The sequence below is a fragment of the Mauremys reevesii genome, linkage group 13 (assembly GCF_016161935.1).
Source record: "Mauremys reevesii isolate NIE-2019 linkage group 13, ASM1616193v1, whole genome shotgun sequence".
Taxonomy (NCBI): domain Eukaryota; kingdom Metazoa; phylum Chordata; order Testudines; family Geoemydidae; genus Mauremys; species Mauremys reevesii.
The window spans coordinates 44,112,448-44,138,054 of NC_052635.1; the positions used below are offsets into that span (position 1 = coordinate 44,112,448).

Genomic DNA, 25,607 nt, shown 5'->3' on the forward strand with positions numbered 1-25,607 from the left:
CAACCATCCTATAGTAGGTTTGTCTAGGCTATATTTCCTTGGTTTGCTTATGAGATGGTCATGAGAGACAGTATCCAAAGCCTTACTAAAGTTGAGGTATATCACAGCCACTGCTTCCCCCTATTCACAAGGCTTGTTATCCTGCCAAAGAAGGGTATTAGGTTGGTTTGACATGATTTGTTCTCGACAAATCCATGTTGACTGTTACGATCACCTTATTATCTTCTAGGTGCTTACAACGTGTTTGATGATTTGCTCCCATTATCTTTCTGGGCACCGAAGTTAAAAACGGACTGATTTGTAATTCCCCAGGCTGTCCTTATTCCCCTTTTTATAGATCGGGGCTATATTTGCCCTTTTCCAGTCCTCTGGGACCTCTTCCGCTCTTCATGAGTTCTCAGATATCATCACTAATGGATCAGAGATTCTTCAGCCAGTGCTGTAAGTCTTGTAGGATGTATTTTGTCTGGCCCTGCCCACTTGAAGACATCTAACACGTCTAAGTAATTCTTAATATGTTCTTTCCCTATTTGGATCCTACCCCATTTACACTCGTATTCACTATGTTAGTGGTCCAATCACTGCTAAATTTATTTTGGTGAAAACAAACAAAAAAGGCACTTAACACTTTGGCCGTTGCTGTATTTTCTGTTATTGTCTTTTCCTCCTCATTGAGTAATGGCCCTATTCTGTCCTTAGTCCTCCTCCTGCTTCTAATGTATTTGTAAAACGTTTTCTTGTTACCCTTTATATCCCTAGCGTATTGTGTACCTTGGCCTTTTAATTTTTGTCCCTACATGCTGGCGTTGTTGTCTTTTTATATTCATCTTGAGTAATTTGACCTGGTTTCCACTTTTTGTATGAGTTTCAGGTCGTTGACGATCTCCTAGTTAAGCCATGGTGGGCTTGTACCATACTTACTATCTTTCCTACTGAGATCAAGATAGAAATGGGAGGCAGACCTGTCGAAAGGCTATGGATAGGAAAGGCTAAATGGGGTTAGAACAAGGTTGATGTCATGGTAGGTGTCTACTATAGACCACCCAACCAGGAAGAAGAAGTAAATGTGGCTTTTTTAAAACAACTAACAAAATTATCCAAAGCAGAACACTTGGTGGTGATGGGAAACTTCAGCTACTCAGACATCTGTTGGGAAAATAATACAGCAGGGCCGGAGATTATCCAACAAGTTCTTCGAATGCGTTGGAGACAACTTTTTATTACAGAAGGTGGAGGAAGCAGCTAGGGGAGAGGTTGTTCTATACTGGATTCTGACAAATAGGGGGGAAGTGGTTGAGAAGTTGAGGCTTGGAGGAAAGTGACCATGAAGTTGATAGAGTTTTTGATTCTAGGGAATGGTAGGAGGGAAAACAGCAGAGTAATGACAATGGACTTCTAGACGGCAGAGTTTAGCAAACCCAGGGAATTGGTAGGTACGATCCCATGGGGAGCAAGTCTAAGGGGAAAGAGAGTTCAAGACGTTTGGCAGTTTTTTAAAGCATCGTTATCAAAGGCACAAGTGTAAACTATCCCGATGCATAAGAAAGATAGGAAGTATGGTAAGAGATGGATATACACATAGTTGATGTGTTTTTATTTTTTAAGAGGACGCTCCCTAGATTCTGTTGAGAACCTTCCAATAGCTTCACAGATCCTCCTCCAATACTTCGATGAGAAAAACAGAGAAAGTTGATTAAAATACTTGTATTTAAAGAGGCAGAAAATGTACAGTTAACATGTGCAATTAACAAATAAAAAGAATGTCATACTTCAGGCAGCCACTAAGTGGTGCTAAAAGACAGGGAGATCAGGCTCGGCTCTCCCTGGAGTATGAATTAATGATGATGATTTATTGTTTCACAATTGGGGAACACGGAGAAGCCAGGTTCCTCTGCTGCAGAGCTTACAGTCTAAATGAGGAACGTGAGAGACAAATGAGAGCTTAATAATATACACCAGGAGGGGGCAGGAAGGATGATGGTTAGAGGAATAAAATCCCCAAATTGTGGGGAATGGGGGGAGTGGTAATTGACAGTTCCAGGCATAGAGGGAAAAGTCCAGGCAGCTCTGAGACTCAAATTCTGCTCATATGTGGGATGCCTGGATGTCTCCAAACCCCTATGAGGAAGCAGGGATTTACACGGCTTTTTCTTGCTGTGAACTACAACACGGTCCTGCCACTGATATTAGCAAGTACACTGAAGAGTTACATTGTCCGCACATGCTGTGAAAACTGGGTGGGTTTACATGCATTGATCAATAAATAAATCAGACACACGTCATGAATAAATCCATAGCAATCAGTAGTTTACACAGACAAAGTAAACAGAAAACTTCACTTTCAACGCAGTGGGTAGCTTGTGAAACCCTGCCGTACAGTTTAGATTAAGAACTTCTTATACCCAGGGTGACATCTTTGCTGTACCACATCTACAAGGAATAGTCCTCTTGTGGAGGGAGCAGCCAGACCATAGCAAGGAGGCTAAACTTCTCCAAAATGGAGCATGGTTTTCTGTCCCTCCTAAGGAAAAGGCCTTGTGTGTCTTCATCTGAAATGTGCAACACAAGAATGCCCGCTGGACTCGAGTCCTGCACGGGTAGCCAATGGCATGGGTACTCCCAGCAGTGCTGCTACACTTGGTGGGCATGGGAATGGAACCCCAAATAATCATGGGGGTGGGGTGTAAGGCCATTTCCATCAGGAGAGTGAATTGTGCACCCGTCTGTAAATGGAGCAGAGTTTCTCTCTCAGAGCGAGAAAGGAGGGCCGCTCCTCAGCGTTAGCCTTCCAGCACTCCAGCATGACGCCATAGATCTCAGGAGGGCAAGTGCTTGTCCGGGGGAGGCGGTAACCCATGCTGATTTGCTGTATGGTTTCTTGGTTTGTCATTCCTGTCAGGAAACAAGAAAGTCCAATGACCCTATTCACCATCACGTTGTGGAGTTTATCCCCCAAAATGGCTCAGGGTGGCTGTGAGGAGTCTAGCCAGGCTGAGCAACTGCCAGTATGGAACGGCTCCTCCAGCACCATTCGATCCCTCCTCAAGTGCACCTCCCATGTGTAGTGAAGCCTGTGTCAAGCAACTCTCAAGGCTGCCTCCTGGCGGTGCAGTAGCTGCTCCACGCACTGTGCTGAAAGCCTCCTTTCCCGGCAGCAAGGCTGGATGGCGGGGCAGGGGAGGGGAGCACGTTTCATCAGGGAGGTCTGCTGGGTGTCGGTGAGGTGGGGAGCCAGAGGACAGCAGCCTTGTGTAAGGGGAGCACAATGAGGGTACATCTACACTGCAAAAAACCAAACCAATCCGTGGCGCCGAGTCTCAGTCTGGGGCAATTGACTTGGGCTGGCAGGGCTTGTGCCAGGGGGCTGAAAATAGCTGGGGAGATATTAGGGCTCAGGTGAGGTGACCAGATGTTCTGATTTTATAGGGACAGTCCTGAGGTTTGGGTCTTTTTCTTATACAGGCTCCTATTACCCCCCACCTCCTGTCCCGATTTTTCACACTCGCTGTCTGGTCACCCTAGGCTCAGGTTGGAGCTGCGAGACTCTCCCGCCTCGCCAGGTTTCAGAGCCTGAGCCCGAATATCTACGCTTGGCCCCGCAGTGCGAGCCCGGGTCAGTTGACCTGGGCTCCGAGCGTTGCGACCGCAGGCGCGTTTCTTGTGTAGACGCACCGCGAAGGGTGTTCTGGGACAGAGCGTGGCACCGTATCCCCCGAAGGCAGCACGGCCGGACAAAGAGGAGGAGGAAGGGGGGGCACCATACCTTCATACGGGGTCTGCCCGTACGTGAAGACTTCATAGAGCAGGATCCCATAGGACCAAACATCGGACTTCAGCGAGTAGGTGCGGTAGTTTGCTACTTCTGGGGCCGTCCACTTCACTGGGATTTTGGTGCTGCCGCTGGTGGAATAAATATCGTCCTAAAAAGCGGCAGGAGATAGGCCATGAGCAAAGGGAAAATAACAAACACAATATCCCCCCTCTCAAAGGCTCGGGGGCAGGAGAGGCCTAAACTGCTCTCTCAAGTAACCCCTACTAGCCCCACAGCTCTCTCTCTCCAACAGTGCACTGGTTTCAGGGCTGACGCGGATTTGGCAGAGACCCGGGACAGCTGAGCAGAGCACGTATCCAATTGTGTCCTGCCACACGCGACGCAACTAGACACCACGATTCAGTCCCTCGGTCTGGTCGCTCTGGGTATTGTCAACCCCGGTCAGCCAAGGCTGGATCCCGGGCGCTAGTTTCTCATCCTCTAGGCAGGCAGGGACTGAGCGGAGGTAGGAGAGTCACTGTTTGGGGAGAGGTGGAGCTGTCTGTTCTGTGGCATTCAAACCCAACCCCCGAGCCAGTTAATCCGCTGTCTCTAGGTTTAACCAGCTGGTAGGATGGTGCCACCTTGTAGAAGCCTCAAGGGTGGGGCTAGCAGGTTCCAGTGTGAATGGCGGCTTTGAAACTGGGAGTCCCTTGGCAGACTGACCTTGAGGAGCCTGGCGAGTCCAAAATCAGCGATTTTGCAGGTGAGGTTGTCTCCCACAAGGATGTTCCTAGCGGCCAAGTCCCTGTGAACGATGTGCTGTTCTTCAAGGTACGTCATCCCATCGGCGACCTGGCAAGCAATGCTGATCAGGTGGAGCGTGCTCAGAGCCCTCCCTTCCAGACCTGTTAAACCAGTGATCGAAGGACCAAAATCACTTTCTGTTTTAGGCTGATCCATTAAAACCCTCACAGAGCACATTATGGAATCAGTACATCCTTGTTGGGAAAGAGACCCAGCTCTAGGAACTGACAAAATAAACACTCGTGTTATGAATGTGTGTAGCCTTCGTTGTTCTGCCACCACCTCTGCAAAGCACTCACTCATATGCTTAACTTTGAGCATGTGCAGGTTCCCCTTGACTTCCACGTCTGTAAAGTTAAGCGCATGTTTCAGAGCTTGGCAGGCACTGGACCCCTGTGGCCTCTGTTGCAGTGAGGAAGATGCTCCTCATAAGTAGTTCACTGTTAGGAGTAAGAGCCACAGAGTCTAACTCTTGGCTGGGAGTTGTGTTTCAGAACCCATCCTCCTTGGGAGTCGCTGCTCCTTGGATAATGAGCCCTGCTGGACCCATAGCCCCAAAGGAGGTCCCATTAGTCAATGGAGGACGTTACCTAGGAAAGAACAGGCCCCAGCTGGGGGCTGTGTGACTTGTGTCCCTAACGACTATTTCCTGGTTGGGGGAGTGAAAGAAAAGAACGAGAGAAATAACACCACAGGCATGCTCTTCGGGCAGTTTCAGGGCTGACTCATCAAGATGGCGACAGGAGACTTGCCCTTTTATCAGTTTCAGATGCGCAAATTTTGGCAATTCGCTTCCAACAGAGGTTGTGGCCGAGCAGGCTGGGGAGCTGAAAACTCCCTCTCCCAGTCCCCCGGTGAAACAACCGCCTTTGGAGTGGGTGAACAACAAAGCTGCATGCCATTCGGATTGCGCAAATGTCTCAACACACCACAGCAGCTCTTCTTAGAGAGGCGTCAAGCGACGGCAGGAGGTCAAACCTGCAGGAGCTTTGAAGAAGCCTATGCCTTGTCGACATACACAAGTTGTGCCGCTTTCACTACACTGGTATAGGCTGAGCAGTACCACCCTCCATAAAGGGGGAATAAACGGTACTGGAATAAGACAGCTTTATACTGCTATAACCCACATGAGGTATTATTCTGGTATATCTATTTCAGTAAAACAATCACCCCCAACCGAGTGAGTTATACCAGTGCCAAAAACAGTGCGAAGACCAGGCCTTACATTCAGATCTGGGTGCTCAGGACAACTGAAGCTTTTCTGCAACGAGGCCTGTTGCGTGGTTACCGGTGGTAGGGGCGAAGGCTTCTAGAACAGGTTTAAAATTTAAAATGGCGAATTGTCCCTGGCCCATGTAGAGTGAATTAGAATGTACCCAGGGCCAAATTCTGCTTTCCCTTATACTGGGGCAAGCATGGAATTGCTCCATCGATTGGGGTGGAGCTGTCCTGCCTTCGCCCCAGTGTAAGTGAGCGCAGAGCTTGGCGGGCTGCCTCTTTTGACATTAGTGCGTTGTTGCCGTTTTAATTTGGGCAAGGCAGAGGCACCCGGCTGGGCCTTGCAGACCCTTCGAGGTGCTCTCGAGTGCCGGGATACTCGAGTACCAAGAGCGGCAGTGCCACCCGGGTGGCTCCCCAGGCGGCGCTAGGCAGTAAGGGCAGGGCGGTACTGACTGCTGAGGAAGCTCTGCAGATTGCCTTTCCTCATGAGCTCGGTGACGATGTACAGGGGCTCGCCCACAGAGCAGACGGCATGGAGCTGGATCAACCTCTCGTGCTTCAGCCGCTTCAGATTCTGAATCTCTTTGGTGAAATCTTCCGCCTTCATGTCAGCTGCGGAGGAAGCCGAGACATTGCTGGGGTAAGTTTCTTGCTAAGTTCATCCTACCATTCATATCTTGGCTTTCTCCACGTGACTGCGGGAGCTTTCCAGCCCCAGCCCCACCCCTCGGCACTCACGCACCCCATTCCCTCACAGCTCATTAATAGTAACATTTATTGAGGTTGTTCTCGTTAGGCTTGAGATGCCATTTTCAGGTAGCTGGCTGAGTGCAGCAGGGACTTCCACACTAGTGGTTCTCAACCTGGGGTAAGCCTACCCCTGGGGGGGACGCAGAGATCTCCCAGGGGGCACATCAACACATCTAGATATTTGCCTAGTTTTACAAGAGGCTACATAAACAGCACTAGCGAAGTCTGTACGAACTAAAATTCCATACAGACAATGAGTTGTTTGTACTGCTCTATATACGACACACTGAAATGTAAGCACCATGTTTATATTCCAATTGGTTTATTTGATAATTATCTGGTAAAAATGAGAAGTCGGCAATTGTTCAGTACTAGTGAGCTGTGACACTTCTGTGTTTCTATGTCTGATTTTGTAAGCAAGGAGTTGTTAAGTGAGGTGAAACTTAAGTGTACACAAGACAAATCAGACTCCTGAAAGGGGGACAGTCGTCTGGAAAGGTTGAGAGCCCCTGTTCCACACAACAGTGCAGTGTCTTACCATGAAGCCTCCAGAGTGATGAGGGACTGGGTGGGAGAGGAGCCATGTTGTAAAGGCCTCAGCGTAGATCAGACCGGATTTTCAAATGGGTGTGTGAAGATGTGTTACAGGCAAGTAGCCTGATAAATTAGGGTTGCCTGACTATACCAGGCAGGAGGTCCTATATACAGTTAGTTTATTCAGTCTGATTGTTTACATGAGAGGTTGGGTGATCAAGGGGGAAATGAAACAGACTGGAGAGATCTTTCATGGCAGTGAGTGAAAGAGACGAGATGGCGCATGGTTAATGTTCCCTGCCTTCATGTCCACGCACCTTGTTTTATGATTTTGATGGCAACTGGCACCATGTTCTTCCACAATCCTTCCCACACCTCTCCGAAGTATCCTTCCCCCAGTTTCCTCCCGAGGATGAATTCTGAACGGGGCCGTTCCCATGCATCTCTCACCGGAGGGGTCTGTATTAAATGTATAGACACATAGACCATTTCATTTCAGGCCTGTGCCGTCAGGTAGAGGCAGCTTTATGAGCCAGGGCAGACTTGGGCATAGGCTGAGAAAGCAACCGAAGTCAGCATCCAGGCCAGTCCCAAACAGCACCTCTTCATCCTGATTCTCCGTGTGCACTTCTGACCCTCAGATGTGTCCCAGAATCCTTTGCAGTGGCTGCTGCCTTTGGAGCACTGGGTACATTTGGGAGCCAGAGATGCCCATGAGAACAGAACTTTGAGACTGCAGGAATCTGTCACCATTTTAGGACCAGGAACTACAAAGCCGCAAGGGATACTGAGGGCTCTGGTCTCTCTCAGGAGGCAGTTAGGTCTCGCAGGAAGCGTGAAGGCAGAGAAGCTGCTGGAAGGGGTATGTAGCAGGCAGCAACCACTCAGATCCCTGGGAGAGACCATTCCACCTGCACCATTAATATTAATTTGTATGTTAAGAGGGTGCTCAGTGAAGATATAGGAAATTGGTCTCTGTTCCCTGCAAATTAAATTTCTCAGTAGAGCTGGTTGAAACTTGGAGTTTCTGTTCCAGGGAAAATTCCTACATTTCAAATTCTTTTTCACTCTGAACTCGAACCAATGACCTTAAAGCTGGCCTTGAGTATGAGTAAGCATTTGAGAAAGCCCCGTGCAATTCAACTTGAAGAAAGGGAAACCAGATAAAAGCCCCAGAACAAGAGAGACTCCTTAACCTTATAATTAACAGCAGAGCCTGAAAGCAAAGAGGCTGATGGACGGATAAGAGGGCAGCTATATTAAAGGACACAAACTTTTCATTTAATAAAGCGTCAAAAATTGAGCTGCTCAAAAAATTATGAACACATTTCTGTGAAAAAATGCTGAATAAAACATTTTCATTTTCAACATTTTTTCACTGATTTTTTTTTTTGACAGAATGAAGGCAGAATTTTTTTCATTCTGGCCCCATTTCTCCCACTGGAGAATTTTTACGGTTTTCTGATTAATTTTTGTTTTGGTGCCAAAAAAAAAAAAAGTTTTGACCAAAAAATAAAATAAAAAATGCAAGCAGTTCTATAGGAAACTGCCTGCGTGGTCCTTCAGAATGCCTCTGTTCTAATGGCAGCATGTCCCCCAGCAAATCACCTGCTTCCTACCCCAGCACAACCACAGAATAACGCCTGGTCTACAGTATGGGGTGAGGTCGATGTAAGATACGCAACTTCAGCTACAGGAATAGCGTAGCTGACGTCGACATATCATATTTCGACTTCCCTCCCGCCTTCACAGCGCAGGATTGACGGCCGCGGCTCCCCCGTCGACTCCGCTACTGCCACTCACCCTGGAGGAGTTCCGGAGTCGATGGGAGTGCGTTCGGGGATTGATATATCGCATCTAGATGAGACACGATATATCGATCCCCGATAAATCGATTGCTACCCGCCGATCCGGTGGGTAGTGTAGACGTACCCTAAATCACAAGACTAAAATGAAATAATGAAGAAAGAGAACAGCCCAGGCCAGCAACTAAATGGTGAGCATCAGGGTTAAGATGAGGGTAAGAGTGAAAGAAACTAGCTGACACTAGTGTTGTGTACACAGACCTTAGGGATGCAGGGTTGTAACAAGGGGCTCTGTACAACTTTCCAATGTACTGTGTAATAGGTGAGCAGCTCATCCAGGTTGGGAAAAGGGCATCCCTTCTGTATGTACAGCCCTCCGTCGGGCCCCTTGCAGATCCGGAAATGACTGACTTTAGCATGATTACGGACTGCGAGGGAAAAAACAAAGGAGAAATTGAAACAGTTCAGTCACCCATGCAACCAGCACTAGTCCCCTCCCTTGAGCGTTGCTGGTTCTGGCCTCAGTTCTGCTCCCATTTACACCAATGTAACAACACTGACTTCCACACTAACTAAGCTCTATCGAGATAGTTTATCCAAGAGGTTGTTAACAGATGACTTGGTCTATAAATGGTCTCTAAATACTAACAGACAGCAGAGATGAGATAGTAGACAGCTCTTTATCTAGCAGACCAAGGCCAATGGTTGATAGGTAACGCTGGACAAATTCAGACTGGAGAGGTAAATTTTTAACAGTGAGGGTAATTAACCATTGTAACAATTTACCCAGGGACATGATGCAATCTCCAATCACTTGAAGTCTAAGTCAAGACTGAATATCACAGTATGCTAATTTGCAAACAGAGTTTATGGGCGTGATGCAGAAATTATTGGGTGAGGGTCTTTATCTTGTGTCATGCCAAAGGTCAGACTAAAGACTAAGTGATTAAAATGGGCTCTTCTGGTGTTAAAATCTATGAATTTACATCACTGTAAATGAGATCTGAATCAGGCCCCGATAGCTTAAAGCTGGAATTTCTCTTTTTATATAATCTGCGGAACAATAGAACAAGCCACTGGAAATAAACCCTGTGGCTAAGGACTATGAAGCCATTTTATGAAGCTGTAAATTGTTTATGGCTTTCATATGCCTGAATGAGAGCACTGTACTTTCCTTCCCCACAATGAAGGAAATCAGCGATCAATATTTGCATAGATACGCTGGGCACGCAGTGGCCATTGGAGTGGCTTTCTGTCCCTTTTCAGAGCTGAAATGAATCCATCTTAACAGGATGCTATAAACCGCTTTAAACACATCCCTGCTCTTTCCTGCATGTTGGTGAGCCCGGGTCCTCAGGCAGAATGTTCCTTTGCCCAGGGGCTTCTCCCACTTGCACGTGGTACATGCTGATCGCTTCCCTTTCCCCTCATCTTACCGAATCTATAGCAGGGCCTGGCACAGCCCAGGGAAGGGCGACCAAGAGAGAACGTAAAACTGACCCTGCCAAGAAGTGCCTTGGGGCTGCTCTAAATTGTGCCAGGGATCAGTTTGGCCTCTGGCCAGCCCCAGGATGGAGGTAGGTGGCAAGGTAGCTCACAACCATCTTCCCTTCCCCACCCCAACAGCTGCTCCTGGGCAGCGCTGAGCCCCATTTGTGGCACGAAGGCAGAAATGAACCAGAGACAGCTGCAGAGCAGCAGGGCTGGACGCCACGGAGTGCTCGGGGTTACCTGACAGAGAATACTCCCCCCGGCTACTCTCACTGTCGCGGATGAGGAAGGAGCCATGTTGATTGGGTGGAGAAAGAAGGAGCTGCTGGGCCTCGTTTCGACTGACTCCTCTGAAGTACCAGCTGCAAGAAAGACAAATGGCCGATCAGAGCGGCAGAGCCCCCAGGACAGACCCTCGCTGCTCCCGGGCCCCGAGAGGCATTGAGACGAGGCGAGTCAGAATAAAGTCCAATAATGCCTCTAAATGGGCAGTGTTGACTGTGCTGGGCTCTGCACCGTGCGGCTGGCTACGTTTAGCCATAGCATGCGCCAGGGGATAAGTGACAGAGGGTCAGGTCCTCAGCTGGGGTCAATCAGCAGCACTGCACTGACTTCAACAGAGCTATGCTGATCGATGCCAGCTGAGAATCTGTCCCAGGTGGGCTCACAGGCACGACTCTGTTTTATGCAACAGGTGGCGTGATATGGGAGTGATGGGCACCAGTAAAACCTCCTAAGGCAGGTAAAAAAAAAAAAAAGACTTGGTGAAAAAAACCTCCAGCCTCCCCGATAACTAGCAAGTAAAAATGGGTTGGCCAGTGCCCCGGGTGCACAAGAGAGAAATGTGCCTTTTCCTAGAAAAAGAGCTACCTGCTGCAGCAGGAACAACCTGCATGGGCTGGGGTAATGCACAGGCACAGATCAGCGTTTGCACCTATCAGCCCAGGCACTAGGAGACCTGCAGGTCTCCAGCGCCCCCTGTATGTGAAGAGGGGAAAGCAACTATCCCCCACCTGCCGGCAGGTTTAATTTGCATATTTCTCACTTGCTTGGGTGTTGCTGAAGTTGTATGATCTGGCATTTCTTAGGAATGGCGTTTAGTGGGTTCTATTGGTGCATAACCGTGTTTGCTCATGTGAGCCAGGACGTGGGGCTGGATGCAGAGTCCAACCAATCATTTCCTTTGTTTTGAAAAGGCTTCGTCATCTGTAACCCAGCCCTGCTTAGCCCACCGAACACCTGGTGCCAGGGATGCCCAGGCAAACGCCCGAGAAAAGGTTTGCTAGTTTCCCGTGCTCACCAGTATGCAAGGAGTTGCCCTTTGATGTGGATTTCAGTTCAGTAATGTATATTGGGGCTGCACATGTACAAGCCAGCAGCACAGTTTGCTAGCTTCACCCACACCCACTGCGGGGGCATGCGCCCCAGGACTGAAGGCGCTGCCCTTTGATGTTGATTTCTGTTCCTTAATGTAGAATGTCGCTCCCTGGACTAGTCACATCAGACACACACGCTGTTTTCTGATGTCTCCCACACAGCTTCCTTCCCCTTGGGTATGAACCATGTTACATTCATTCCCTGCCCTCTGCAGCGTCTTTGAACTGTCTCCTGTGGCACAAAGGGAGCAGAAACCTCAGTCCCAGTGCTGGGGGGTGGCCAGAAACCCGCAGTGGCAGGGCAGGACAGAAGATCAGGATGCCAGATGTCCATCCCCCTACCATGTCCCCACCGAGCTGGAATAGCAGAGATGCTGGTTCTTGAGTTCCAGCCGATAGTACCTGTGGTTATCACTATTTGTGTTTGTGCAACTGCCTAATGAGCAGCAGAACAGCTGATTTACAGTGCAGAGACAGGAGCACCCGTAAACAATCGCACCTTCTGATGTCATTGCTAACCTTTGGGCTCAGAGGCTGTTGACTGATTAGCTGTTTCACCCAGGCCTTTTGTTATCTGGTATCCCAGTTTGTTAATGTCAGACTATTTCCTTCATTCTTTGGACTCCAGAGGAGAGTACAGGAAAGCCCAGCACTTTGCCCCAGATAAAAGCAGATCTTTAGAACCAAGGGCATGTTGCCTTAACTCCAAAGACACCGGCCATGTTGATCTTAATTCAGCAGTTAAGGAAGCAGGAAGAATGAGAAGGGTTTGGTAGCACTTAAAACAAGGCACTTATTTGCCCTTCGGTTCTAGAAAATCCAGGTTCAAATATGGATTAGGTCACAAGTAAAAATGTGCTGGTGGCCTTTCTTCTATTTGCCCTGTCACAAAACTACCCCGCGCTGGGCAAAATGCTGTCTGACCAAAGGAGGTCTAAGATTGGAGTAGCAAGGCAGGGCTGCAGGTCAGGTGTGAGGAGCTCTGGGCAGAGCTGTGCAAAATGTGCTATTGGGGCTCACTAACCACCACACCAGTCCCTGCCCAGAACCAGCCTTGTCTCCGATCAGGCCTATCCCATCTTAACACGCCTGGGTACTAGAATTTGTATGCTCAAATGTATACGTGGCCACTGCATGTGTGTAAAGGTGCAGGGGGCCAGGGACACTATTATGTCTCTTCTCACCACTCTTCTGATTATTACATTATTTATTTGTATGATCATAGCGCCTAGGAACCCTAGTTGTGAAGCAGGACTCCACTGTGCTAGGGGCTGTACAAACCCAGAAAGAGACGGTCCCTGCCCCCAAGAAGCTTACAATACAAGTACTAACCTAAACTGCACTGCTCCTAAAATCCTGCTGGTGCGGAATTCTGTTGGATGCAAGTGGATCCGGCTCTGTCCTCCCTCTCCAACTCCTCTAGTCCTATCATTTGTGCAAATCTATTTAAAAATCACCTGGGAAAGGGTCTGAGGTCATCGCTTCCCAGCCACTACATGCATAAAGGCAGATGCCAGGGCCATTGCTGCAGAAAGCTGCATTGGTGTTTGTTACAAAGGATGAGCAGTCAAAGGGTCTGTTAGTCTCCCCGCACACCCCACGCATGCACCGGGAGAGGCTCCCAAAGGGTGCTGGGTGAATGGCGCCCCATAGCCTGCATTTACCAGTGACTTGATCCATCCAGCAGTGTCATATACTCGGCCCAAGGCACAGCTGGCATGTCCTGTTCTGTGTGTGTACCTCGCTTGTTTGTTCTTGCTGGGAGGGGCAGGGGGGAAGACAGGTTGGGCCTGTCCTGGGGCCCGGGGTTGGTGCATCTGCACAGAAGGGAGCAGGAAAGGGAGTATTTGCCTCAGCCACAAGTGCTGATGGGGTGTGGAGCTGACAGGCTCTTGGTCTCGCGCCCCAGCAACAGGCTCACTTGCAATAAACCCCGGCTAGCTGCTTCCTCCCAGGCTGTTAGCACCGTCCCCCCGCCCGTCTCTCCACCTAGCGTGAAGGTTCGGGGGAAGCTGCAAGTGCACGTTCACCCCCATCGACGAAAAATGAATCTCGGTTGCCAGGCCCGGGGCCAGGCAGAGCCATCAAGACCCCCGCCTGCGATGGGGGCAGACTCACAGCATCACTGGCAGGCCGCAGGCGAAGACAACCACTGCCCGGCTGCATGGGAGGAGCGAAGTGCACACCCGGCTGTGAGCAGGCAGCTCGGCCGCAGACCCTGGCCTTCCAGCCGCTGTGGTACACCTGGGAGAAAGGCTCCCTCTCCCCCTCGGGCCGCAGTCGTGCCCTCAGCGTTCCAGCCAGCCGGGGGAATCCTGGGGACCTCCCGGCTGGGACGGAACCCGGTTTGTCTACAGTTGCCCTTACAGCCAGCTCGGTGTTTCCGTTCCACAGACCCACCCCTCTGGATAAGCCTCTGACTTTTATTTTCCAAAATAGCAGGCGATGTGGGCAACGAGCTGGGGCACTAGCCCGGGCCCAATTCCTGGCTCTACCGGTTGGGCTAGTCGCTTCCCTTCAGTTTTCCCTCCCACAATTTATCTTTCGCCTGTAGTTAGCTTGCAAGCTGCAGAGAGGGACTGCGTCATGCCTGCGTGCAGGGACACCCCCTCGCACAAGGGGGACCGGCCCACAGGCGAGGGCAGCAAGAAGCTACTGCCCTGTGCCTAGCAATGCATCGCTGCCGTTCCTGAAAATACAGTGACTGAATTTGAAAAGACTCTTTGGCCTTGACTGGCGTATGGGTAGGGCCCTACTAAATTCATGGCCATGAAAAACACGTCACAGACCGTGAAATCTGGTCTCCCACCACGAAATCTAGTCTTTTGTGCACTTACAGGTTTCACAGGGGAGACCAGCATTGCTCAAATTGGGGGTCCTGACCCAAAAGGGAGTTGCAGGGGGGTCACAAGGTTATTTTAGAGGAGTCGTGGTATTGCCTCCCTTACTTCTGTGCTGCCTTCAGAGCTGGGAGGCCAGAGAGCAGCGGCTAGTAGCCAGGTGCCCAGCTCTGAAGGCAGCGCTACTGCCAGCAGCAGCGCAGAAGTAAGGGTAGCTGTACCCCCCCAATAACCTTGAAACCCTCCCCCCCTCACAACTCCCTTCTGGGTCAGGACCCCTACAATTATGACACTGTGCAATTTCAGATTGAAATAGCTGAGATCATAACATTTATGATTTTTAAAATCCTATGACTGAAATTGATCAAAATGGACTGTGAATTTGGTAGGGCCCTATATATGGGCCTCAACTCAGCCATCAATCTTGCGCCCCCAGATAACTAGGGGCAGGTGATGGGGTGCAAACAATTGCAGGTGTATTTGAAAATACTTGGATACGTAGGTGGGAGTCCCAAAAAACATTCAGCGGCGGCACAAGGCTTCTGCCACGGAGGCGCCAGTGAGTTTTGCTGCTGGATTTCAGCGAGCTAGGTTACTGCTTCTGAAATTCCCACTTTACCAGGTGCTGTGTGGGTGCAGCCAGCGAGTTGGACGACTCAGTGAGATCAGATTCTTTGCTCCTGCAAAACTGCACTCACGATACTATTCGGTAACAAACTCAGAAGCCGCTTTTCAGAAATTGGGACCCTGGTGCGTACGCCCCACTAATGTGTCTCTGCCACACAGATTATGGCTGGCTGTAGATTATTAAAAGGGACTATGAATTGGTGAGACATGACGGTGAGGAATGGATAGCATCAATGGAGCCAAGAACACTCCACGGGTTCAGGATCAATTTCTTCCACACAGGCGTACTAGTGACATTCACTCCTCTCCTGGAATTATTCTAAAGCAGCTACTCTCATTCATGAGGCCCATGAATGAATTTGTCAATGAAGCTTTGCCTGAACTTGCCTTCTGCTGTCCTGGTGCGTTGCCAATCGTAACAGCTAAACTGCACTGTGGGTTTATGCTCTACACGAGCACTACCACCAAACATTGTCACTCCGGATCGAAACTGTGGTTTGATACCACCAGCAAGAAAAGGCGGGTTTCCTTTACCCCCTGTGCCACCTGTAATACAGGTGTGAAACACAGGTGTGCTGGGAAGAGACTGACCCAGCCCCAATCAGTGGCTGAGGGTCAGGACTACACAAGTGTCATACCCCTGGCATATGACAGGCACGGGTATACACTGGTGACTACTAGTACAATGCCCACCCTGTCACTGATACTAGGGCTTGCAGGGGGTTGTGTGGAGAGTTGGGGGAATTTTTATTTTTTGGCAATTACTAAATTAACTGAAAAATGCAGTTTTGCGGTGACCAACCCTACCTGTGAATTCAGATTGAATCTGGTGAACAGTTTGGGCTGGAAAAAAATTGGGGGGAAAAAATTAACAAATGGCAAATTGTTTAGAAAATGTTGATCCCTCCACCCTGCAATTTTTTTTTATTTTGATAAAAATCCTCCCAAAAAATCAATTTTTCCTTGTATTTCTCAGTTCAGCCCCCAAACTGCTTGCTCAGCCCTACCCGTAGCTTGATTAAGTCAAACTATTTTATCGGTGCTGAAAAACATATACTCTGGCTGTACTACACAACCATGTGTTTGTCGGCGTCCTGTCCATTTGATCTCAGTGAGATGGAGAAATGAAATGGAAACCTATTTATTTTAAAATGCAAAGTGATTTCACTTTGAAAACTGACTGTGGTGTGTACTGGATGCTGTCATCCCCATTCCATCCTCCACCCCTTTGAGTCCCTGTTCAGGAAGATAAGTAAGAGCTCAGATGCCACCTGAATAGACTTGAAAGACCAGAGGAGAAACTTTTACTGGGAGTTCACTAGGAGTTTTCACAATGCTTTCTTCCAGCATGTGTGTAATATGCTAATGATACTGAGTGACTCACGGGCCTGATACTGGGAGAACGGAAGTGTCTCAGGTGTGCTTCACAAAGCATGTTGGAACTGGATTATTGTGAGTGGGGAAAGAAACGCTGCCTTATAGGCTAGTAAACTCACTCGCCCACTGGGCAGGAAGAGGTTAATGTTCTAAATTTAAAACCAGCTGCTGTGAAGGTATCGAAGGGGAGTTGTTGTGGGGGGAGCGGGGTGCAGGAGTAGACTGCCGCTGCTGGAGCCCCTTGTGCCAGCCCCTGAGCTGGAGAACTCGACTGGCCCATGACTGTGCCGAAACAGGGGTTTTGTCTGGTGGGGCTCGGGGGTTCAGCATGGCAGAGGGGGGCTCACGCTTGCCACAGCCCCCTCGGCCTGCTCCCCCCAGTCTGGGAGAAGAGGACGAGCAGCGGTTTTGGGGACTGATGCAGCACACAGAGGGATTAAAAGCCTTGGCTACACACACACACGTGGCATTGCTTTCATCAACCCGGTCTAAGCCCCCTCATCTAAAGGGCAGCTCTACCCCTCGAAAGGTGATGTATCCTGGGACAGTGTCTTCTCCAACAGGAAGGGGAATAGCGATACCTGGGACAAGACCCCTTCAGACCGGTATCTGCGTGTCCAGGCAGGGGGTTTTACCACCATCACTATTTCAGTTAAAAAAAATAATCACACCCTAACTGAAACAGCAACACCCGTACAGGACCTGTGAGTGGAGCAGGCCATTGGCTGCCACCTGCCAGGGATCATAATTACTTGTATTTACTGGAGCGCCTGGGAGCCCCCGGCTTGGAGCAGGACCCCGTTGTGGGAGCTGCTCTACAAAACAGAGCAAACAGCTCAGACATCTCTGTGCCCTGGCCCAGAACCGTGCGATGCACCGGGTGCACCCCCAGCCCAATCATTGCGGTGTGCCGACTGCCGACAACACCAAATGCAAATGACAAAGAAAAGACACACAAGACAATGCTACCATTCGAGCTGACCGGGAACAGCCTCAGCGTAGAGGCAGCAGGCCCGGCCTTTGGCCTTTGTCCCTAGCTGGGAGGGGAGCTCTCGGTGCCCAGTTCTGCAGGGCCTTAGACCAATATAGAGCACTGGTGCCGTAAGATCCAGCTTGCAGTAGCTCCCCCCGCTTTGTGCTCCACTTACAAGAGATTATCCCCACACAAGCCACAGTGAAGAGCTGGGATTCAGATACTTACGGCTGGTGGGAGGTTTCCTCGTTGATCCTTGCCACGTAATTAGCAGGGATGTAGCCCAGCGCTGGTTCCCCCTTAAGCCGCCTGGCTAAGACATATTCCCCCTCTTCTTTGAGGACGCAGAGTTTGTCTCCTCGGCTGACGCTCAGCTCCTCTGCACTCCTGGCTCTGAAATCATACAGCGCACTAAAGAGAGAGGAGCTGGGGAGGACAGGATCCGGCTCTAGGTCTGGCCGCAGGGCGACAGGATCAGGATCAAAATGCCCCTGCGAGGGCCTGTCGGCAGAGACGGTGTTTGGCCAGAGTTTGTTCCAGAAGGAGGTCAGGAAGGCCAAGGGCTTCCTGACATGTTGTTCCATCCCTGTTCCAAACAAAGCTGTGTCCAAGCGTGGGGCTGCTATGCCACAGAATTTCTCCACCGCAGAGCAGGGACTTTCAGGCCCATGTCTTCAGTCCCGAGCCCTGCACATCATCTGTTCGAATCAACGCTCAGGGGCGTGTGATGCTAGCTCAGTGCTGGAAGTACTGCCTGTGCTGCCTTTAACTGAGAACTTCCTACTTCTGAAAGTGAAACTAGAAGATCAGGTGTAACTCGTTGCGGGCTGGAGCCATAGGCTCAGACCTGCACACTCATCTGGCCTGACAATCACAGCTGGAGTGTGCTTTATTAGTCAACTCTGTTTACACTTGAAGAATGAAGGGAGTCTTTTGAACTAGAACTTAACCAAAAATACGTTCTGGTACTTACCAGTTACCGGTAGGTAGAAGGGACTCGGACGTACAAGTGGTACATCTCAGTTAAATAATAATTTCCCTCTACTTTGTGCAGGATCTTTCATATAAATTATCTCCTCAAATGTGCTAGAGTTAAAAAAAACGAGTTACAGAGACAGCAAGTGAGAGAATGTAAGAGGGGGAGGTTTTCAGCTGGAGTGGTCTGGATTTTTGCCTCAAATATTTTTTTGCTTGCCAGGTACAGCCTCCTCCTGGGCAGGTTCTGACATCCGGCTCTACCTGTCTGGATCACTCTAACTCCCCCTCCATTGCAACAGCCTTGCTTTTTTTTTTTTAAACTGGAGCTCTTTAGTGGATGCAATCTGTATAAAACAGACTGTTGAATAAAAGGGAGAGGTTTATTGCATTTCTTGTCTGGAGTTTCCCGTTTATGTGGCCTCAGGTTTGCTATGTAATGTGAAAAATCCCAGTTGAAATGGTCTGAAGTTTGCATGGAGTTTCCATGTTAGCGAGATTTGCATCTCTCACCAGGTGATCTGCTCTCCCTGAACTCTAGCTCTTGTGCCTCTTATTTTTCCTCGGCTGCCATAGTGAGGGTGGGAGGGATTGGACTAGTCAGTGCTGGTAGATGTCAATTTCACCGAACACACACAAACCAGCACACGAGTATTTCCACCGATGACTGAAATTCACTGCTAGGCAAAGTAAGAAAAACACTGCTTGAGAACTTAGAGCTTGATTTAAAGATATTTACTTTGTATATTTTGATGTGTGATGTTAATCTTGTGTTTGAACGGTTATAAAGCTGTAACTTTTTGAATCTCAAGGTCTACTGTCAATTAAATAATTTGTCTGTCCTTCCATAATTTCCCACAACTGTGAAAATTTAAATTGATAAAAATCAGAAAATTGTTTAAAAATAAACATCGAAATTATCCATAGAAATTATAAAAAATAAAAATTGAATTGAAAACTAGTTATAATTGTCTGGAATTCCATTGCTGACTCTGGTTCATTTTCAGGATGCAAACTGTTTGTTTGAAAGAAGTGGTTTAAAAAAAGAGAGAGAGGAAGAGATCTATTATAATGGTTTGAATGGAGGTTTAGTGAATAATTATGCCATTTAAGTGGTCTCAGCTACTTAAGAGTTCTACTTAAGAGGACCACAGCGCCTAAGTGGTGAATCCGGACAGCTGAAGTTGCAATTTTCAGTGAAGTGGCAAAGCTAGATCACTTAAGTGGTCAACTTAAGGCCACTTCAGTAGCAAAATTCAGACCGTTATAAATTTAGCTGAAAACCTCTCTTATCTGGATCTCAATTTTTCTTTTCATTTGAGTTTGGCTCTAGGAATTGCATTTGTCATGGTTTTGCATCTTTTAACTCACAGGAGCCTTTAGATACTGTGGTCATAAGAGCCGTCTGCTCACCTGGATACATTATAAAGTTACATTCCTTAAACTTCACACCCCTTAGGTAGCCAATCCTCCATTCCCTGATGCAGTAAATCCCCCGCCCACTCGCTGACGTAGCAAACGTGAGGGGCAAAAGGCATAGGGTTAGCTCCTCAGGCAGTGGAGCTATGAGGATTTACAGCAGCTGAGGGTATGGCTCATAGGACCAGCCACACACACACACACACACACACACACACACGCGCGCGCCAAGTGCTCGCTTGGACGTTTTTCTAAAATCTGCTCTGGGAATTGCTTTGGGGCAGGTCTCTGGCCTGTCTTCTACATTGATCACAATGGTGCCTTCTGGCCTTGGAATCTATGGACTGTTGTTCCAGAGTCCACAGGGCTGCTCAGAGTGGGGCCACCGGGTTCCCGAGTGACCTGGGATGGGGTTGGAGTAGAGCACTATCGGCTCTCCTCAGGATAAATGCTCATGAGCACTGAACGAACACCCCCCCCCCTCTCTCTCTCACACACACACTCACCCACCCCCCTTTATGAAAATTGTAACTCCATTGATGTCGAGTGCTGAAAGAGACCTGGAATATTGGACTCACTCCCTCTGACCTCTGTCCAGTCCCACGGGGCCAGACCCTCAGACAGTGTAAAGTAAAAGCCAACAGTAGCCGATTTACAGCAGCTGAGCATTTCCTCCTGATTCTTCATTTCTACCATAGCTAGAAAAGTAGAAATGCCACTTAGAACCAGACACCACATCTGAGCTGAGCTAACCATCCAAGTGTAGCTTCTACCATCCCTACAAGCTGGCACTTGCATTACACACCCCGTCCCACGGAAGTATGTATACAGGGTCCCAGGATATGAGACACACAAGGTGTGCGAGCCAATCTCTTTTATTGGCCCATCTTCTGGTCCAATAACAGACATTACCTCATCCACCTTGGCACACCAAGAAATAGTTGATAAAATCTCATTAGCCACACCCCTTTTCTAGCATTATTTTATTTCCCTATAACAACTTCCAAGTCCTAGCAGGGGCATCACAGGCTTTGGGTCCCTTCGATTCAGTAACAGGCCTAAAAAGAAGAAAAAAAGAACAAGCATATTTGGAAAAGTTTATGACCCTTGTACTGTGGGAAAGGGAGGATACAGGCTGGGAAAAAGAAAGGGATGATGGGAGGAACAGAGATAACTAAGGACTCAGTTTTTTCTAAGAACATAACTATCTGCCCGTGACTGACACAAGTTTTCAGCTACCGTGGAGTCCCAGGGGTATAAATTATAGCACCACTGAAAAGCACCTCCAAAGTAGCCCCCAAAAGCTGGTTACATGTTTCTTGTTTAGCTGTGGAGCACCTGGGAATAATAAATACAAGCAACACTTTACATTCATTAATGTGTCAAATACAGCACCCGGTATTCTCCACGTAGCTAACTGATGGAACACAGCCGCTCCTGGCTATTAACTAGAGGGCTATTACATTTAATTATCTGAGGTTGTGCGTCAGGTCCTGTTGTATTTACACTGTAAATACAGCTTCCAGCTGAAAGCCTTAGGAGGGGAAAGATGGATGGAAACACACACCCAGCTAAAACGCATAAAGGTCGAAGTGTGGGGAGCGCAGTCCAGAGCGAAAGAAACGTTTGTGACCACGGGGCAGCAAAAGGTAGATTCACTTGCTGAGATTTAATTGGGGAGATTCCACTAGTTTTAACATGACTGAGGAAGTAAAGCATCCAGGGTAAGCTGACCTCCTTTCTGTTTCCAGTATCGCATTCTAGGCCCAGGATGGGAGGAATATTTCCAATGGATGAGGGGTTTTCTTGTCACTGCTTGCGTTAACTGCAGGCCATGCCAGTAGTGCTTCACAGTCCCTGAAGCTCTCATTCGCTCAATTACGTAAGAAGATTTTTTTAAATTTAAACATGCGAGATCAGATTTTCCAAATCCTTGCTGACCCTGCTGTCTGAGACGGCTCGTCTGGGAGAAGTGTTGCTAGGTACGCTATCTTCCCAATGGGGTTGGGTGCCCTAGGAATACCTGCTGCAAAAGCTAAGCGGATGTGATCAGCAGTTGGAGGAGGAAAGCCTACAGGATGATGGCATCAAAGCAGTTTTAACTTGTCTCTGCTTTCTGAGCGAGGGCTCTGCTGGTGAAAAGCGAGATCCTAGAGGCACGTGGCAGACTGCAGGTATGCTTGCCTAAACCAGGGCAATGCAGAGGTTTGCAGGCTGGGAGGAACCTTTCCCCTGCAGCGGAGGGGGGCAGAGACGGTTCAGGGGCTCTAAGCTGTCAGTGCAGAGAGTCAGGTACCAGGGAAAACACAGTTGCCCTGGGGTGGAGTGGTACAGGAGGTGTCAGACTGGATGGAACGTTGTTCTCACTGGCCGTCATGTTGGATGGAGGAGATTGGCTGAGAGGCGGAGCAGTGTGAGGTGTACAGATCACCTGAAAACCTAGGGAGAAGGAAAAGAGACCAAGTGGACTGTAAGCACTTTGGGGCAGGAATCATCTCCTTGTTACGTCTTTGTACAGCACCCAGCACCAAGGGGCTGGGGCCTCTGGATGTTACTGCAGTGCAAACAGCAGCATAACAGCTCCTATCAAATAAAATCAAGAGGCTCCAGAGCCCTCTAATGTATAAACAATAATATATGGAGCTATACCTATCTCAGAGAGCTGGAAGGGACCCTGAACGATCATTGAATCCAGCCCCTGCCTTCACTAGCAGGACCAAGTACTGATTTTGCCCCAGATCCTCTAAGTGTCCCCCTCAAGAATTGAGCTCACAACGCTGGGTTTAGCAGGCCAATATGCAAACCACTGAGCTATCCCTCTCACCCTAAAGCTTCCCCTTCTGTCCTCCACCATCACTCTTCGGGAACCTAGCTGTCCAGCCTCTGCTGTAAGCAAACTGAGCTACTTTCAAACTCATTCTTTCCAAATAGGCTTCCCAAACATTTACTCTCTGCAGAGGACGGCTCCTGGGGACGTGCTGCACAGCTGTGCAATCTGTCTGCCCTTGGTCCTAGCGTGGTTGATGGGCATCACCACCACACAGAGCAGGGGCTTCCTGTTTGTGATACCTGCTTAGTGGATTGGTTTGGTTTGGTTACAGGTCCCCCCGTCTTAAACTGGGTGTACTGCCAGCCAGGCCATTTTTAATCTCCTTCAGGGGTGTGAGAATCTCCATGGTGCTTTCCTAAGGCAAATAACTGTTAAGTGGGCTCCTCCTGCTTCCCACCAGGCACCACTCCCCATGAACCTAGCGCACTGGCTGGAGGGCCCGTGGCTTTGGGGGACAGCACGGATAGCTCTCGAGGCTGCTAACACGAGAAGGAGCAGCAGTCCACAGGCTATGTACAGCTATTGCTGAGTTACAGGGGAACACAGCTGTACAAAGTATATATAGGAGAGTCCCTCCATCCACCCTGGTTGTGATCTGAGCTCCCTACATGGCCTTCTAGAGACCCTTTTGGGCTGTGAGATTTGGGGGCATCATTTGTGGATAAAGTAAATCCACGTACAGTACTTGGATTGTAATTTCTTTAGGGAAGTGACTGTCTCTTTGTTCTGCCTACCACAGTGGGGTCCCGGGCCATGTCTAGGGCTCCCAGGTGCTATGATAATACAAATAATAAATAGTAGTAATAATAATCAGCCATCTGGCACCAATCTAGCCTTCCCTGCACCCTCTCCCATGCTGGTGGCCCAGCCGACGTGCTCTGAGCTCACATTAGCAGATGGGGTCATCATCTTTTTCTCCGTTTCTCTCCAGTCGTCTTCCACCGTCTATATTCATTAGTGCTTCTACGCCACCACCTCAGCTGACCTTCTAATGCGTTGACCTGAGACATCAAGACAAAGATAACACCAGCTGCCAGGTGGGGAATTCGCCAAGTTCCTCTCCCCACCCAAAATTCTGCAGCCTGCACTCCCCAAACTTGAGTGCGCCCTCAGATTAGGAGGAGGCTGGTTAATGTTTCGTTCCCACTGCCAAGTGCAATGTGTACATGCCTCTGCACTGCTGGAGCAAATGCAGAGGGATGCTGAGAATGAGTCCCATTCTGGAGGCACTTCAGAAGGCCAGGCAGCCTCGTGGAAGATGCGAGGCTGGACCTCAGGGCTCTGGGACGGAGTCTGAGAAAGGTGAACCCCCAACAGTAATCCTTAGCCAGCAAGAGTCTCCTACCAGCCCTGCCCTTCCCCTCCGGCTCCTGGGGCTACCCCTAGTTCCCTCTGCTCAGCCACTCCCACTTCTGAGGGAGGGAACAAGCCACACCCACTACACTTGGCAGCTTTATACAGGGCACTTCATCCTGTTCATGGGTGGGTGAGGGGACGAGCCCCGGTGCCATATAAGTCCTACCTGTTTCCGTAGGAAAGAGACGGTCTTTTCTAGGTCAGCCACAAAGGACTCAAGGTCCTGCTGGGAAGACTGGTCGTGGGAAGACTCTTCGTTTCTGTAAGGGATGGTGGGACAGAGAAAGTGAAGGCTGTTGTGAAAACGTTCACTCGTGAATTTCCTGGCTGCACGGGTATTTAAAAGTGTGACCCTGGCTGTACACTCAGGTTCTGTGTTTGATGTTCCTGCTTTTCTAAATCAAAAGGAGTTTAAGGGCCAGATTCTCAAGGGTTCAAGAGCCAAGAGTCACCGGGGAAATGCCCGTACAACTGTTTGCCTAATTTGCACAAGCAAATACCATGACTGAGTGCAAACCCCAAATTTACACTTTGGTGAATCTACATACTGATTAGATGTGAAATTGCAGGTTTGTTTTTGTGTGTGGCCTTAGGCTCCTGAGAGTTTGAAAACCTGCCCTACAATGTTCATTTTCTCTTGTTTTCATGTGCTCTCACCTGGCGATGACACTTCACAGGGAAAGAGCAGCACACAATACCTGCATATGTACTGTCAATAATACAGGACCCCGAGCCAGTGCTCATTAAACTCAACAGAAAGACTCCTACCATCTCCAGTGGGCTTTGGAGCAGGCTGAAGCTTGTATTTGTGTGATATCATAGTTCCCTAAACAGCACCAGAGCTCGGATCTTAGCAGAATCCAGCACTCTCTCTAGACACAACAGCTTATTCAGTCATGTATAATTTGATATCTTTAGTTTTGCAAATATCCCTGCAGTCTAGTCCTCAGCTCAGGTTGGCAGATTTCAAATGATCACATGCACGCGCACACACAAACTGAAAACCATTGTGACAGTAGAGAAAGGGAAGGTGAAAGATGCAGAGGTACCGCACCTTGGGACAGCAGGGTTGTGCTTAGAAGGGTTTTCTTCTGGGTAGCTGAAGCCGGGAGACCTCTTGCCCCGGAACTGCTGAGAAAGAGCATTGAACTGCCCTCTTGTTCTGCAGTCTGGAGGAAGGGAAAGGAGACCCTGGAGTGATGCTTAGCCTGGAAGTCCTGCTCTTTTGTTTGAATTTCCCCTCCCTCCAATCTCCCCACTCAGCATAAGCCTTCATCATCCGATATGCAGCTAGAACAATTACATCAAGCGGTTCTGAGCTGCTGCGTTCCACTGCACAAGCACATGGAGCAAGAACCTCTCCCGGGCTGGAGCACCATTCGACGTAGGGGTGAGAGCACCAGGGAGCCAGCTCCACGCCCCGATTCTGAGTGCCGGCCCCCACTGCCACTTAGAACTGCAGCCACTGGTGCCAG

The 25,607-nt window shown here is 49.1% G+C and overlaps 2 protein-coding genes across 2 annotated transcripts in view; both read right to left on the minus strand.

Moving 5' to 3' along the window:
* Positions 1–1,724: 1,724 nt before the first annotated feature.
* SRMS (src-related kinase lacking C-terminal regulatory tyrosine and N-terminal myristylation sites) lies at positions 1,725–18,415 on the minus strand. The gene is made up of 8 exons (XM_039499529.1): positions 17,781–18,415; positions 10,600–10,721; positions 9,130–9,296; positions 7,381–7,522; positions 6,233–6,391; positions 4,478–4,659; positions 3,764–3,920; positions 1,725–2,892 (listed from the first exon to the last, which is right to left on the minus strand). Exons 1-8 carry the CDS (start codon positions 18,134–18,136, stop codon positions 2,699–2,701), a joined length of 1,479 nt encoding a protein of 492 aa, XP_039355463.1. The 5' UTR covers positions 18,137–18,415; the 3' UTR covers positions 1,725–2,698.
* A 2,345-nt stretch (positions 18,416–20,760) lies between these two features.
* LOC120379701 (peroxidasin homolog) overlaps positions 20,761–25,607 on the minus strand; it is a 61,646-nt gene continuing 56,799 nt past the window's right edge. Inside the window, 4 exon segments of the mRNA XM_039497179.1 lie at positions 20,761–22,385; positions 23,665–23,777; positions 24,299–24,392; positions 25,187–25,301. Coding sequence (XP_039353113.1) covers positions 23,682–23,777; positions 24,299–24,392; positions 25,187–25,301 — 305 coding nt within the window. The 3' untranslated portion in view covers positions 20,761–22,385; positions 23,665–23,681.

Excerpts from the sequence above, each read along its gene's own strand:
- SRMS (XM_039499529.1), bottom strand. The coding sequence starts at position 18,136 with ATGGAACAACATGTCAGGAAGCCCTTGGCCTTCCTGACCTCCTTCTGG. Across the intron at positions 6,392-7,380 it reads CATCAAAATCATAAAACAAG|CTGACATGAAGGCGGAAGAT; the intron begins GTGCGTGGACAT and ends CTTCCTCCGCAG. Across the intron at positions 3,921-4,477 it reads GACTCGCCAGGCTCCTCAAG|GACGATATTTATTCCACCAG; the intron begins GTCAGTCTGCCA and ends GCCGCTTTTTAG.